The sequence below is a fragment of the Callorhinchus milii genome, unplaced genomic scaffold (assembly GCF_018977255.1).
Source record: "Callorhinchus milii isolate IMCB2004 unplaced genomic scaffold, IMCB_Cmil_1.0 Scaffold2, whole genome shotgun sequence".
Lineage (NCBI taxonomy): Eukaryota > Metazoa > Chordata > Chondrichthyes > Chimaeriformes > Callorhinchidae > Callorhinchus > Callorhinchus milii.
Window position 1 is genome coordinate 57,062,824 of NW_024704743.1, and position 16,896 is coordinate 57,079,719.

The 16,896-nt window shown below is 40.3% G+C and overlaps 1 protein-coding gene and 1 non-coding gene across 2 annotated transcripts in view; one reads left to right on the forward strand and one right to left on the reverse strand.

The window, feature by feature from the left end:
• Positions 1 to 16,896, reverse strand: part of scin (scinderin) — a 60,006-nt gene that overhangs the window by 2,748 nt on the left and 40,362 nt on the right. The window contains exons 10-14 of the mRNA XM_007899717.2: positions 12,766 to 12,856; positions 9,803 to 9,973; positions 6,545 to 6,719; positions 3,693 to 3,814; positions 2,167 to 2,244 (exon numbers count right to left, since the gene is read on the reverse strand). Coding sequence (XP_007897908.1) covers positions 2,167 to 2,244; positions 3,693 to 3,814; positions 6,545 to 6,719; positions 9,803 to 9,973; positions 12,766 to 12,856 — 637 coding nt within the window. The remainder of the gene's footprint in view (positions 1 to 2,166; positions 2,245 to 3,692; positions 3,815 to 6,544; positions 6,720 to 9,802; positions 9,974 to 12,765; positions 12,857 to 16,896) is intronic.
• trnav-uac lies at positions 4,669 to 4,740 on the forward strand. The gene has a single exon. It is a non-coding gene; the product is annotated as a tRNA-Val (tRNA).

Here is a 16,896-nt window from a genome sequence, read left to right on the forward strand (position 1 = left end):
CCAGAGTGTGCGTTGGGGTACTGCTGGAGTGTAACCGGCTAAAACATCATAGTTTGTCATTGATGTTGCTATCTGGCAAGCTTTCCTGCTGCTTGTCCAGCTAGGACCAACCTACCCATTAAGGGTTTTGCTTGCAGGGTTAACAGGAGCTGAGTGAGATAACTCCCTGCCCCCAGTGACTGGTCTGCCTTTCCAGGTCCTGCTAATGAGCCAGACTGTATGTCTTATCATCAGCAGTCCCCTGAAATGCTGTAGACCCCTTTGTTCAGGAACCGATCTACCAAGACCACAGAGAGCTGGCTCGATTCCGACATTCCATTGCCAGGCATATCACCTTGGAGCCGGTTCCTGTTATGTTAGTTGGCCTTAACCAGAGGACAATAGGTCTATTACAGTTGCCAGTGGACAAAGGGAGGGGTAAAAGCAATTCAGCTCGCAGTGCTGATCACAATTCAATATCCCCTGTTGTAAAGAGTATGAGTGAGGACAGAAGCCTCTGATGTCCCTTGCCATGGTCAAACAGCTGAAGTTTACATGTGAAGGCACAGACTTTCTGCTGACACTAGTAAAATCCGGCACTTTCACAAGAGAAGAAAACTGAAGTGAGAAAGATCTTCTAGATGTAACATGACAGCTATTCTGAAATCTGTCATTTTACAATACAAAATACAATACAAAATTACATTTGTAAAGTGGCTTTCATGTCTGGAGGACGTTGCAAGGTGCTGAACAGTCAGGGATTAGGACCTGAGCGGGGAGGCTGTGGGTGGGGGGTGTTTGGATTAGGAATGATGGAGGGCGGGGAGGGTGGGGGTAGGAGGGTGGTCGAAGGCACGGTTGAAGAGGAGGGTCTTGAGGCATGCCTTGAAGGAGGCAAGGGAGGAAGCGAGGTGAAGGGAATGTGGGGTGGAATTCCAGAGGGTGGGGGCAGAGAGGCTGAAGGCCCGACCGCCGACTGTGGGGCAGGCCGGGTGGGGGTTATGGAACAGCCTGGAGCCTGCTGAGTGGAGGGAGTGGCCAGGTTGATAAGGGGTTAGCAGGTCGGAGAGGTAAAGGGGGCAAGGCCATGGAGGGCCTTGAAGGTGAGGACGAGAATTTTGAACTCAATCCTCTGAGGGATGGGGAGCCAGTGGAGCCGGGCAACGGTGGGTGTGATGGGGTCACAGCCTGATGCAGGAGAGGACACAAACTGCAGAGTTCTGGATGATCTGCAGCTTGTGGAGGGAAGAGTTGGGAAGGCTAACGACCAGGGCTTTGACATAGTTGAGCCTGGTTGTAATGAAGGCATGTATGAGGGTTTCGGCGGCTCGAGGGGTGAGGCAGTGGCAGAGTCGGGGAATGTTGCGGAGGTGGGGGAAGGCAGAGCCAGTCATGGCATGGATGTGGGGGAGAAAGGACAGTTGATGGTCGAACAGTGCCTGAGGTGCGGAGGCACTGGCGCGAGCCAATTGGGAAGGCCTTGGTTTGCTGACATTCAACTGTAGAATTAGAAATATGATCTGAACCATTCAAGGACAGAACCTTGAAGGTTAAGGTGAGAGGAGAGGCGGTGGAGGAGGATAGAGTGGTTCACAGTGTCAAAGGCAGCAGAAAGATCGAGAAGGATGAGGAGCCCTGGTCAGAGATGGACAGAATGGCATTATGGGCAGGTTTTAAGAACACACGTTTTCTTTTCTTGTGATCATTTTCACAGTGATAATTTTTACACCACCTATTACATTTTCCCTCTAATAGTACTATTATGGTTTAAGCACTCTTAAGATGCCAACCCGCATGAAAGACACTATATAAATTCAAGTTGCTGTTGTTATGGTTACTTTTCTTTCAAAAANCTTGATTTGTTATAAATAAAGCTAAGGGAGTAAAATATTGTATGGAAGAGCGAATTGGAAAAGGGAAATTATACGGGAGGAGAAATGAACTATTCAGGTCTTATATGTATCTGATCAGTTTGCCATAAACCTGCCATACACAATTAATTTTGCAGTAATAAAGCTACTCCTGGCTACCCTTGAGTAGCATTATTAGGGTTTATTTTAGCATGACAGTGCATGAGCTGAAGGCCAGCCAATTTAAGGGGAAGTTGATTACCATATTTTGCTGATAGTTATCACCCAAATAATAATAAACATATTGACATATAAATGTATAAACATTTTGTCAAACCTGATCCCAAACATCCAACAGCATGACATCATCTTCAACTAAGTCATCTTGTGTGAATTCGCCCGGTACCTCTTCAATCTGAAAGCAACAAAAAGTTATCATTAATATGGGGGTGGGGGGAAGGGTTTGGCGCAGAAGGAGTAGAATTGCTGCATTATTTTCTTAGCATTTCAGACAGAGCATGTAAAATTTGGCAAATTCTTAAATATAATCTTAGTTTTGAAACTGATCTTCCCTAGGTCTGTTTAAGAAAACCAACATCAACATCAAGACTGAATTTAAGAATTTGCCAAATTGTTTGAGTCCAGAAATCCAGGCAGAGTATTTGTTATTGATGAAAAGCCAAAATGCATGTTGAGTCTTCACACCACAATACTACTACGTTAATGTAAAGTACATTCCCAGCACTATATAATAAAATAGTAACATCACGAACTGGAATTTTGCATAAACTGTTATAGTTTGAACTACCTGTATTTGAGTCACCTTTCAACAGGAGCTGAACGGAATGAATTTCTGTATCAATGATTCGTCTGCCTTTCAAATCCTGCAATGATCTGTTATCAATGGTGCCCTGATGTACTGTGGACCTGTCTGGCTCAGGAACTGGACTATTGCACTATTGAGGGTTGACTCAATCCGACATTTGTGTCAGGCATGTTGCCTTGGAGTCAGCTCAGTTCCAAGGAGACCCCGCTTACTCTCACCACCCCCCCAGCCTGAATTTGCCCTTTGCAATTCTAAACCTATGTCCTCTTGTTCAGTTGTCTTGCTGCATACTAAATTATTGTTCTGGATTTATCTTTCCCATTTAAAAATTTATACACTTCTATGAGGTCCCCTTTGAGTCGTCTTCTCTCAAGACTGCATACATGTGGACAAAGGCTTGAAATTACTCGTAGTTCCAAGACAGATCTCAGGCCTTAGGGCCACAGGTGTCTTATAACCCAACAACGCTCATTGTTCAGGCTTTTACATGAGGGTGGAAACCTGGTTCTGGGATCGAGGGCCACAAAAGTGTTGCTAAAATACCCAGCTCAAGGGGATATACAGGAGCGAAGAGGAGAAAATTGGAGAGAAATCTGAAGTAGAAAATATAAAGTAAAACATAACTTAATATCACAACACAGAATAATAATGAAGTACATGTTACAATTTATTATTTGCACTAAAGACATTTTTTTTTGAAAATTATCCTCAAATATCATTCATATGGTAGTGTGATCAAAATATAATCCCATGTATTTATGACTCAATGGAATTGGTTATGTCCAAGATTCCCTCACGCCAGGCTTTACAGCTGTACAACACAATCCTAGGCTTCCAGGAATGACATTGTATGCAGTGCATCTGTTTCTCTGTGATTCTCCAAGTTACTAATGACTTCAGGTGGATGAACTTTGCTTTAGTCAATCTTTTGTCAGATTTAGTTGATAGTTACCACACAGTATTTTATATAAAGGTAACTTGACACACGTTGGTTTTATATGAACACATTTTGATCTGATTTTAAGAAAATAACTTACAATGAACCGTCCAGTTTTATTCGAACACCCGAACAATCGGGGTGGATGGTCATCACTACCGCTTTGTAGCAGAGCTGATGTCTGATATTCCTTCTTTCCATCAAGCGATTTCCAAAAGTCATCTGACAGATAAATTATTATTATTAAATTATTATTGAATGAAAATGTTTTAGAAGGAGCAGAGAAATAGAATTACATAAGGCATTATAACATGGAAACAAACCATTTTGCTCTCAGTCCATGCTAATGTTTATACTCCGTATGATCCTCCACTTTTCCCAATCCCCCCTTCTCCCTCATGCATGCATTAAATTTCCCCTCAAACAAATTGATTTTTTCAGCTTGAAACACAACTTACATAAGTGAGGTCCCCATTCCAGTAAAGACGTCCCTCCTAAACTCTGATTTAGATTGGTTACTTGCAATCTAATATGGTATGCCCCCTCATTTTGGAATGAAATGTAACATAACAGCCAATTTACCTATCCTACTATTGTATCAATATACACATTAAAATGATCTTCAAATTTGTTCATAGGAATGCAGGAACAGGCATAAGCCAATTGTCACATCAAGTCCGTTCTGCCTTTTTATTAGATCGTGGCTGCTCTTTGTACATAATCCCATTTCCTTGCTCTTCCTCCATATTCCTTAATGCTCTTACTTCCCAACTATGCATCTATCTCCCTTCTAAATGCCTCAATCAATTTTATATTTACTACCTTCTGGTGAAGTACATTTGGCATTCTCATAACATATTGAAATGTTTGCAGGTTTACCTAAAGTACATTGGCATTTTAAAGCCCTATGAAAGCACCATTTAAGTTCTCTTTTCCTTGCACTGTCTTTGACTGTCATTATGCTTTTTCGAGAACATATCTCATGATTTTGCAGATTTTTGTGACACCAACTTGCATTAAAACAGCACCTGGAAGACGTGAAAAGCGCTATATCAAATGCAAGAATTATTATGTGGAGTCCTGTAGCTCAGTGGTTAGAGCACTCGCTTTACAAGCGAGAGACCTGAGTTCAATTCCAGGCAGGGCGAAACCTTGGGCAAGTTTCCTTACTTCACACGCCTAATAATAATCCCTCCAAAAAACAAAACAATAATAAAAAAAAATTGTCATTTTCAATCTACGACTGTTTGTGGGACATTGCTGTGCGCAATTGGCTGCTGCGTTCGCCCACAAATATACAGTCGATTCACTTTACAGTGTGTTCTGTGAAGCGTTTTGGGACGTCCTCCCGACGTGAAAAGCGCTATATCAAATATTATTATTATTATTATTTCACATAAGCGTGCATCTCAAAACAGCAGCACGAGCCACTTCATCCAACTTTTCGAACTCTGCCAGTTTGCCATTTAGTTTTGTAATCCGACATTTACAAAATGAAAGTGATATTGATATTGCATTTTGGAACTCAGGAAAAGGTTGGTTGGTTCAAAAAATCCTTTGACAACACTGGCAAGATGTTGTGAGAATACATCAATAGAACATAAACCAACAGCAGAAACAGCTCAGTGATTGTGCGCGAGAACAGGAAAGCAAAGGCTACCAGTTCCCCAATATTAAAAAGAAAATTGACGAACTGGGTTATTAATAAACTGAATTATTAGTAAGCGTTCCCCCACAAAATAGTCGCATCACTTTACAGTGTATCCTGCAAAGGACTTTTTCAAAGACTTATTCGATCTTTGAATCAAATGTAAGGATTATTATTTTTACATTTTTAGTTTTCATTGCTTACTTTGAAAATAAATGATTTGGAAGGCCAACTGGGGCAACAAACAGAACTAACTGCTGCAGGAAAGCAGAGCCTTTCACAAACAAAGGATTTCATTTTTATTCATGGGGCAGGGTAGCTGCAGGTGGTGGTGGTGGGAGGAATTTAAGGGATGTCATGTGATAAATATTCACTAGGGCAGAATTTGTGGTCATTTTTGTTTCATGTTAATTCCTGCTTTGGGGCTCCTCTGACTCCTGCAGAATAGCCTCTCCCTCCACGTGATTCAGAACTGAATTGGCAGCCTGATTCAAGACTTTTCATATTAGCCTAGCATTTTTTAATAGATTGATGAGTAAAAATTCTATTCAGTGCCTGACACGTTGCCTTTGCAGTGTTGATCACTGACGGGATTTCCCACTATTGCTGCCAGACAGGAAATGTAAAAATAATTCACTTGTGTAATTATTTATAAAATATTATTTTTTTAAAAAAAGACACTTTTAAAAAAGAAGCCTACAGAGAAAATCTAAAAGAGCAGCTCCAATGGTGTATCAATATCATAGAAATTTACAGCATAGCAGAAGGCTATTCGGCCCATTGTGTACGTGTTGGCTCATTTAGGAGCAATTCGTTCAGTCGTATTTCTGTGCCTTTTTCCATATTTCTGTTATTTACTCTGTGTTAGGTATTTAGCTAGTTCCTTTTGAAAGATAATGGATAGACCTGCAGTTTACGGATCTGGAGCACACTGATCCAAAGCTTTTCCCAGGGATTGGAGAGGCTAAAATCAGTTTGGTTTACTGGTCCTGCTCCCTCTTCAGCATTCTCTATTAGTAGTGTGCATGTGTGGCAGGAAAGTGGGAATATATGCCATGGTCAGTGTGACATCCTCTACACTAGGTTAGCCTGCCGATCTTCAGTGCCAAGGCACACACATAAATCAAGGTCACGTGGATGGTTTACAGGTGGGCAATGAATGCCTTTGGAACTGTAGGCCAGCATGAGGAGGCAGGGGACCAGGAGCAGAGAGCCATATGCTAATGGGTAGAAATCAATTGGACACAATTAAAATTACAGAAATGATCTTCATATATATATATATACTTCTTTCAGGTCTTTACCTGGTTCATTCTCTTCAATAATACTGGTCGCCTGACACTTTAGTACAGACAACAGGTATTGGGCCCCTGCCTCCTCCTCACAGCTCGCTCCTTTTCCAACCCAGATATAGGCAGCATTTGGTATCTTGAGCACGAAAACGTCATTGGAATTCAAAGACTGGGCATCAAAATCAACCTGACAGAGGAGAAGAGACAGTGTTCAATTTCTCCAGGAATTCATTCATCCCATGTACTTGCTTGTTCAGAAGAATGGCTCTTCTTACTGCTCACTCATCCACTCTGGAATAAGATGAAATGCAGAAATTCACCAGTGAAAGCTACCAGTAAGAAGTGAACTTCGTGGATATCTTGAATCACGTAGCTACATGCATGACAAGTCAAACACCAAAAACGGCACAGTTTCATTGATGTATCAATGCACCCAGGAGTCCTGATTTGGCAGAGGTGAAGAGTATAGCCATGTAGTGTAGTACTTTCTCAGCTCGGACCAGTACTATTTAAATAATGAAAAAGTAAATGAAAGCCTCCTTTTATGTTTCATTGAAAAATGAAAGTGAGATTGGCTTCTGAATGCACATCCAGGTACCTGCAGGATTCTCTGTTTACATCTTTTGTGAGCATTGCAAATTAGAGCCCAGGGTGTAATGCATAAAACAGTAAAGGCTCAAAATTCCACTCAGTCACATCCTGAAGGACCTGATCTGAAATTTCAGATTGTGTGGAATTGTGGAAAATTCTTCAGGTTATTTGGAAGCCGGTTCTTCTTAAGAACTGAAGAAAACCAGCATCCAAATTGTTATTAATAATAATAATCATTCATGCATTTCATATATCACCTTATCTTGTAATCAGAATATTTCAAAACATTCCATAGAAATCACAGATTTTCTAGATGAATGTGGCAGCCAATATGCGCTCAGCAATGTCTGACAGTCATGAAGTGAATGACCAATTATATCTGGAGAATTGTTGGCCAGAACATTAGGAGAAATTCCCTTCTCTTTTTAAGCAGTGCCGTGAGTTATTTAAAGTCCACCTGAACAGGCACTTTGTTTTAAAAATGACATTTCCAATAATCCAGTGCACCCCCAGCACCACATTAAGTGTCAGCCGGGACAGTGAGCTCCAAGTCCTGTCAGTTGGTAGCCCTCTCACCTCTGAGTCAGAAGGTTACATATCCAAGTCCCCACGTTTTGTCTTTGAACTCACATTGTCTAAGATGGCAAACTGACAATGCAGTGCTGCAGTGTTGCATTGTCAGAGATGCCATCCATCAGATAAAATGTCAAATCAAGGTCCCATCTGCCTGTTCAGGTGGACTTTGAAGATCCCATTGTACTAATCGAAAAGAGAAGGGAGTTTCTCCTGGTGTCCTGGCCAACGTTCCCCCAAATAAAACTGGTCATTAATTTTATGGCTGTTTGTTGGGACACTGCTATGTGCATTGGGGCTGCTGCGTTTGCCTACAAGTACACAGTCAATCCGCAGTAAATACTATGAAGGGCTTTGGTACGTCCTTCGGACATGAATGGGCTCCACTGGCTCACCATCCTCCAGAGGATAGAGTTCAGAATCCTAGTCCTCGCCTTCAAGGCCCTCCACGGCCTTGCTTCTTACTACCTCTGCGACTGGTGACCCCATATCAACTGGACTGCTCAATGTTACCTGCCTGGCCTGCCCCACCATTGGTGGTCAAGCCTTCAGCCTTTCTGCCCCCACCCTTTGAAACTCCATCCCACATTAACTTCACCTCCCTGCCTCCACCCTTTAGACCCCCAGCTCGGTCCAAATCCCTGACTGTTCAGCACGTTGGGACGTCCTCCTACAATTTTGTATTGTATTGTACGAACGGTGTTATACCAAATCCATAGATTATTATTATGATTATTAAAGTAAAGCCATGGTCTTTATTTACTCTATATACATGTCATGTTCTAAAATAAATAAAATAATCTTTGCATTTGATATAGCGCTATTCATGTCTTTTAGACTTCTCAAAGCGCTTCACAGAATACACTGTAAAGTGAATTGACTGAATAATTGTGGGCGAATATACAGAATAAAAATACTCTGAATACAGTCTCCTGAATTACTGAACTCTGGGTTCAAAAACTGAATGGAAAGAATACACAATCACTAAAGCTCCCTCCTCACATAATCACGCCCATATTAGATACGATTTAAATTCATCACCAGTGCCGCTATTTCTAAATTAATCCATTGAGTTCGAAAAATAATGATGTAACCACAGATTAAACACTGACTGCGCTGCTTCTAGTTCTGTGACCTCCATTTCATACCCCACAGCATCACATGTTATCTATCAGGTTTCAGTCAAGGAGAAATATCACCGTCACTCAATGAATAAAATGCATTCTTAAATAATATTTTGGTCAATACAACATGTTCGTTAATAGTCAATTTGAACCATGGATTCAGTAACGCTGGTTGAGTGAAAATAATTTTTCCTGTTTTATGTGAACGATGAAATTGCAGTGCAAATACCTTCTGGAATATCACATTTAAATTCAATGATTTACAATATTCTGTACATATAAAATTTGTAATGGAATGGCCCAGAATAAAAAAAATAAGCCTGTCAGTACATTTCCAGTTATATAATGATGTACCAGGTTATTGTGGCTGCATCATTACCTGGTGGATGGAAATCTGCAATATTAACCTGCTTCCAAATCCTACAGTAATTGGCAACACTACAGCAATCACACTGATGGATTCACAGGTGAGAGGCAGGGGAATGGCACCTTAGCACTGTGCAAAACATCCCACTTCTTTTGAGTTATTGGGGTTTATTTGGGGGCATTTCTTAACAGGATTCCTTAATAAAAGAGAAGGGAGTTTCTCCCAGTCTCCTGGCCAACAATGTCGGGGAGAAAATGGAGGCGACTCACAGTAGAAGAAGAAAGTCTTAGGTGTGATCTGAAGAAGGGCAAAGAGGAAGAAAGGTAGAGGGATTGAGGCAGAAATTTCCAGTGGTTCAGGGCACAAACCCTTACAGCAGGTAGTGCATCTGTTCTGGTTGATGCTGTTACTGTCTGGGAAAGGCATGTGTCTTCCCGCAATGTTCTACTTTTATAAATGATAGTGAACTATCTAGTTAATGACACACAACATTGCCTTTGTAAATGAAGTTTACACTAGATACTCCCCATATCCTGCAATGTTGCTTTTTCAAAGAATTCAAAAACTTTTATTCAACAACACCTTTTGTGGTATTAATGTTGCTCAGTCTCTTACCTCCACAATTCTGGTAATAGTTGCCAAGTTTCTTCTGATTTGAAAAAGACGTTTTGAGGGAACAGGGTTCTGATTTCCTTTCCGCGATGTTCCACTTTTATAAATGATGAGTGGTTTGTTTTTAAACAAACTGAGCAAATGGGAAGGCTCCTTGCCTTGAGTCACCCGAACCTTTAGAAGAAAAAAAAATCAATGAGACCTATTGCCTGACTTAGGCCATGAATTATGGTATTTTAATGTTACGGCATCGACCATCTTATTTCCTGCACAGTAACAATTACTAACACTCTCATTAAAGTCGTGGCTAAGCAGCTGCACATCCAAAGCTGCCACTTAACATTATCTTCATCACAAACCTATATTCAGAATTGTTCTTCTGGACAACAACACTTATAATTTCAGCACGGATTAGACACTATCCTATTTTGCAACAGAACAATATGTCAGCCTGACTCAGTTAGTAGCTGAGTCAGAAGATTCTGGGTTCAAGTCCCATTTGGGGGCTTTGAGTTCAAAGTCTCGGGCTGCCACTGCAAATCCGTCCTGGAGGTATACCGCATTATCGGAGGTGCCATCCTTCAGCTAAGATGTTCAAGTGAGGTCCTTTCTGTGTGTTCAGGTAAATGTTAAAAATGCCATGACAATTCTCCAGATTGCCTTGTCTCAAAGACTTATTTTTAGAACTTGTATTGAAAAATCTCACAAACACACTCGATTACATATAGTACAATGATGTTCACCCCAGCAACCTTGGTAGAATGGTATAGTCTGAGCGATGGTACAGTTTGAGGGAATCCCCACATTAAAACACTGCCCTGACACTATTTAGTGGCATTTGAATCCAGCAGCAAAGGGAAATTACTGAATAAAAACAGTTTTTTTTCTGCTGGATTCAAATTCTACCTGTGGGAAGCCAGCTTGGACAAATTTCATCCTTCTGAAACTAGGGATCATCCTAGACTGTTTGAACCCACAATTCTTTGACCCAGAGGCAAGAATTTTACGAACTGTTGTAAGATCTTGGCTGTTTACTCTGTATCACAGATCCCCCCAACTTGGTATTTTATGAAAATGTAACCATCTTGTATACTGAGTCTACAAATGCAATAATAATGATCCTTACATTTGGTTATAGCACCTTTCATATTGTAAGGACGTCTCAAGGTACTTCACAGGATATACTGCAAAGTGAGGTGAATGTGTGTTTTGTGGGCAAACATGGCAGCCAGTTTGTACCAGCAATGTCCCAAAACAGCCATGGGGTGAGTGACCATTTTATTTGGGGGATTGTTGGCTTGACACTGGGAGAAACTCATCTTTTTTCAAATAGTGCCGTGGGATCTTTAACATCCACCTGAACAAGCTGCCACGGCCCCTCTTTAACATCTCATTTGGAGGATATGACAAGACACAACAAATTTACTGAAAATTAATGGATTGTTTTTCACCACAATATTTACCATGTTATTTTTACAAACGTTTTAGACATGTCACTTCAATATTTTTTAAAACCTGACAGATTTTTACAGCATGCATGAAGTGGATTCTTTTTGGATGACCATTTTCCATTTTTTTTTCCTTTTTAAGCCTTTTCAGATGTTCTCCCAAACAGGATACATTGGCTGATTTTAATGATTCCAGTGGAAGGTAGGTGCTGTTTCCTCTGTAAAGGGTACTCGCAGAATTTGACATTTAGCTTGGAGACAACAGTGGGGCATGAATGATTTACTTCCAGCAGCAGCCTCTTCCCTCCAGAATTTTACAAGAGTAGTATTGATTTGACGTATTTACAAAGAAGTCCAATAACAGGCCAAGAAAAATGGAAAAAAACAGGATTGCAGCCAAGAACTGATCCTCAAACATTTAGTTTTTCACTGAACATAATTCATATAAACGCCAGTGACTTTTTTCAATACAGTGCTGTCTCACTTATAGCATGGAACTAACTGCAAACACAGTACTCCCAGCTTCTGGAGCTGAGTCACTGAGTTATTGGGTCACTGCTAATGTTACCTCTTGTGCATTGTGCCAATGTGCATTTATCAAGAATAACAGCTCATCAAGGATTTTCTTGAAACTCAGAATCAATTTTTTTTCAAGCTCATAGAAACATCTGCTTTTTTTCAAACAAGTTCTGGCTTTCTGAGCAACAATGGGGACCTCTAGTGGCACAATGTCACCAGGCATTGTGGAACAGGGATAACATTTGCAGCAAGTACTACCTCACTCAATGTTATGACCTGGCTTCTCCTAAATAGTTGATAACTATCACATTAATCTTTGATTATCTACAGTGATATAGTCCCTATAACACTGAACTGTTTCAAAATTCTTCATATTGTTTTGTAAAGAGTAATGACTGGATTTATGGACAAATGATGTGCACAGCCCCACAAACTGTCATGAAATCAATTAACAATTTTAGATGGAGGATTGTTAAGCTGGACTGAGGGAAACTCCTTTGTCTTTCTGAATAGTGTCATGGGATCTTTAATGTCCACCTGAACAGATGTGGTGCTAGTCTGCTTTGTGCCGAACCACTGTCATGGAAGCTTGGAGGGAAGGTATCATCTGCAAAACAGTCTTTAGTTATTGACTGTCTCAAGCACATATATCATTTATCACCAGTAATAATTAACACATCACATATCATAGATTCCCTCCAAATATGTGGATGCCAGGTGATATCCCATGACCGAACAGCTTGGTACTGCTTCCAATCCCAATATATTCTAATACAATTTGTACCTCTTACACCAATAAAGCCACGTGTTGTCAACAATCAAACAATCTTTCACTGTTTGAGCTCACAAATGAAGAGTGATCGCTCAGGGCAATCTCAGACCCTGTGGTGTGCTTGGAATGATGCTCTCCTGGTACCCATGGTGTCAGAACGTAATGGAAATAAACAAGTAACGGGAACAAAAGTATAAAATTCCTACTTCAAAAATATAAAAACTTACTTGAACAGCTCCTCCGCCAAGTGACCGATCGAGATGGACGGTGAGGAATGCGGACATGGTGATTTCATCTTTTGTTGCAGTCATTCCTTGCCTGAAATAAAGCAAAGAGTTTTGCTCAATGCATTTTTAAAAAGAGTTTTGATTTCAACAATCCAATGTGGAAAAAAACAGAGTAGCTGTGATGAAGCACTTTAATAATAGTAATCCTTTGCTAGAGCATCTTTCATACCAGGAATACACTTCACAGGATATGCTGTAAAGTAAAGTGACGGAGTATTTTGTGGGCAAACGCAGCGGCCAATTTGCGCACACCACAATCCCAGCACTGCAATGAAGTGCCATCTTAGACTATATGAGTTCTAGGTTCCAACGTGGGGCTTGAACCCACAAACTTCTTCATTCAGAGACAAGAGTGTACCAACTGAGCCAGACTGACAGTTTTTATCACACTATCACATGAGTTTGAGCTCCTGATCCACCACACACTGCTGATGTCTTGAACCCATCATACTGCTGATTGAAAGCAAGCAGCACCTCCTATAAGTAAATAACCTGTGACTTAAAGTTTGTCTTCTCTATATAATAAGGAATAATAATAATAATCCTTACATTTGGTATAGTGTCTTTCATTTCAGGAAGAAATCTCAAAGCGCTTCACAGGATATACTGTAAAATGGAGTGAATGTGTGCCTACATGGTGAACTACAAGCATTTCAGCATGACTGAAGATTTCATTGAAGCTGACTCAAGATCTCATTGATTTTTTTGTGCATAGGTTGGATGCATGGAGCTCTAATTTGGTTTGGATATTTTAAGCATGAGCTTCAGTATGTGTCAGACACCCGCTGACCAAATAAAAATTGAAGCTGAGTTCTCATGAAACTTTGTTGGGGTTTTCTAGGGGACACACTAAACATCCAAAAGTGCCATTCATGCCGATGTTTGCCCCACAAACACTTTCCAATCCCAATGTATTGTATTCAATTGGTATCACCCACCCCAAACAATCTTTCACTGAAATGCTGACCTTGAAATGTCTTGTATCTATTTCAAGGACACAGCTACTAAATAAGAGAGCTTTGCATTGGTTTCAGATTTTTAAATACATTTTAGAAATAAAAACTAAATGGAGGTATCCCTTGACATATTGAGTTCCTGTTATTGTCACTTACAGTTTGGCAGCCCCAAAACCACAACAATAATTGTGAGTTACAAGGGCTGATGTTGACTCCAGTACAGCGCTGACTTTCTCAGGAATAAAGATAGGCTTTTTGGAAAAAAAATTCTGATATACTGAATCAGACACTTTACCCACTGACTGCTACCTTGCTTTTGAGTTAATTGGGATCTCACTCTCCTTTCTACTGGAGACTGTCAACTCTCAAACGTGATCATAAGGAGCCTGGCATATGTATATCAGAATGTGGTGTGAACACCTGATAGCAGAGGGGAATGGTCATGTAAAAGGAATGTGATCCACTAAAGAATGAATAGAGTATTGAAGAATGGGAAAGCTGAGTAAATGGAAAAAGAGTCAAATTGATGAGTCAAAATAAAGCAGAATGAATAATCCGTGTGTCAGCCTGGCTCAGCTGGTAGCACTTTCACCAATGAGTCAGTTGGTTGTGGATTCAAGACATATAGTCAAAATTGACACTCCAATGCAGTGCTGGAGGGATTGTTTCCTTGTCAGAGTTGTCATCCTTCGGATGAGATGTTAAATCAAGCTCCCATCTGCCTTTTCAGGTGGATGTTAAAGATCCCATGGCACTATTTGGAAAGAGAAGGGAGTTTCTCCCAGTGTTCTGGTACACGAACCTACCCAATAAAATTGGTCACTTACATCATGGCTGATTGTGGGATCTTGCTGTGCACAAACTGGCGGCTGCCTTTCACCCACTAAATATATCAGTATATCTTTTGTAGAATATATATATATATACCAAAAAATATATATTGTAGAAATTATTAGAAGTTAGTGATCGTACAATGCTGTTGAGCATATTGGTTGGTTTGGAAATACTTCTGAACAGCAGCTCAGTATTATCAAGTGTCAGTTCTCTGTCAGGCTACCAGCAAGATGAGCTTCACTCTGCCAATGTTTGCTTGGGGTGACTGATCTATGAAATAGGATCAGAGGCAAGATTAACAACTGCAGCTTACTTAACTTGATGCTGGAGAGGAAAGCTACATAGAGCTGAGTAACCATCACACAATATAACACAAATGATTTGTGAAAGCACATGCTGCAGGTTCCCTGGTGTGTCTCAGGCTGACCAACTGGAATTTTTCTCAGATGCTGAATTCAGCATCAAATTTCATGAAGGTGAATTGAGGCTAAAAGAAGCTCGTGGTGCACAGCTTCTTAGTGCTGTTCCAGAGGGTCAGCCAAAGACACAACCAGGATCTGCTATTTACAAATCCTTTTGTGACTCCACACCCACTTCACCCACCCACAGCCAGGCTCCACAGATTAATTTCAAATTGCAGAACACATTAATTTCAAGTTCTTCACAATCATTTACAGATCACTAATGCCCCGGGATCTCCCTAACTCTCTGACCTGTTTATGCCCCACTCCTCTACTCATCCCTTTTGCTCAGCTGGCTCGGCCTTCTGAGCATCCCTTAACCCCACCGCTCTACCATCAGAGGCCATGCCTTCAACAACAATGCCCCAACCCTCAATTCTGTCGCCTTGTCCCAGATCACGCCTGAAGACTTTCCTCTTTGAGCGTGCCTACAGTGACCTCCCCTTTCTCTACACCTTGGTGTCAAACTATGGCATTGTTAAGCATTCCAGACACTATCCCATGTGAAGGGTACTGTATAAATGCAAGTTATTGCTGTTGTGAGACTGGCAAATTAGATCCCAGAGAGAGAAAATACACTCTCGCCCGCAAAATACACAGTCACATCACTTTACAGTATATCCTGTGAAGCACTTTAAGACATCTCGACGACGTGATAAGTGCTATATCAAACGTAAGGCCTTTGTTATATCACAGCCATATCCAGAATCAGAGTTTTTGTGGAATGTATATTAAAGCGACAACTTGTAATTGGAACAATGTTAGGTTTGTGAAAATCAGTCAGGTTTCCATTCCTGATCACTATCCATCTGAAAGGCGCACATGTGGAGATATTGGGTGAGGAATGGATCTGATTCAGTGGTCATGCCCTGTAGTTGAATAGCCTGCTATAACCTGCCTTTGTTTAATGAAATGTTGCATTCACCCTGTGGATGTTGAATATGTGTGTTCAGCATTTCTGTCAAGACCTATTATTTTGATGAGGAAGTGGTGAGCCATTAAACCACAGTGTGAGACAGCAAAGTCTAATATTGAAATTTCATATTTTGACACCAATGTAATCCCTCTCCCACTAGAGAATCACAAAATACTGATAAAATAATAATAATAGAAGAAACTGAAGTGTCCTTTGCCGTTTCCTTGCAAAAACTACAGTGGTATGAGGATAGGGCAGATAAATGAGACTCTTAAAAATGCTGGCACAGACATGAATGACCTTCTTTCCTCTGTAAATTTCTATGGTCCAAATACCCACTGGAAAATTATTCTGTTGCTAAAATGTACAGGTCTAATTTGCAGTAGTTAAGAAATTTCTTATTATGAAATATCTAATAATTGATTTTCTAAAACACCAAATCTGCAGAGCATTGCATTCAGGAGCATATTCAATATATTATAAATTTGTTAATTACACATTTCTTACTAAGAAACCTACTGAGAAATACTGCAAATTAGCCTTCTGAAAACAGACAGTTGGTCAAATACTATCTCATATAAAATGGGATTCAAGGCCATAAAAACACCTATTTTATTTAAGAACAACTCATGTAAGCATGGCTCACATAAACCTGCGACTAAATTGAACACTTAATTAAATTTGCAAAGTGTAATAAATGGAGCTTTTATAAAGAACAAAAATGCTTAGATGAGAGTTTTAGGGAACACAGAGATAATTACAAAAATCTCTTAAATGCGTTGGTACTTGGCTTAAGGGCAACTCTCCTCAATATTAATGTAATAAGACAGCAATTTTTGAGCAGCAAAATTGCAGACGATTGCAGCAAAGTACTTAACTCAATCTATACCACAACAAGACATAT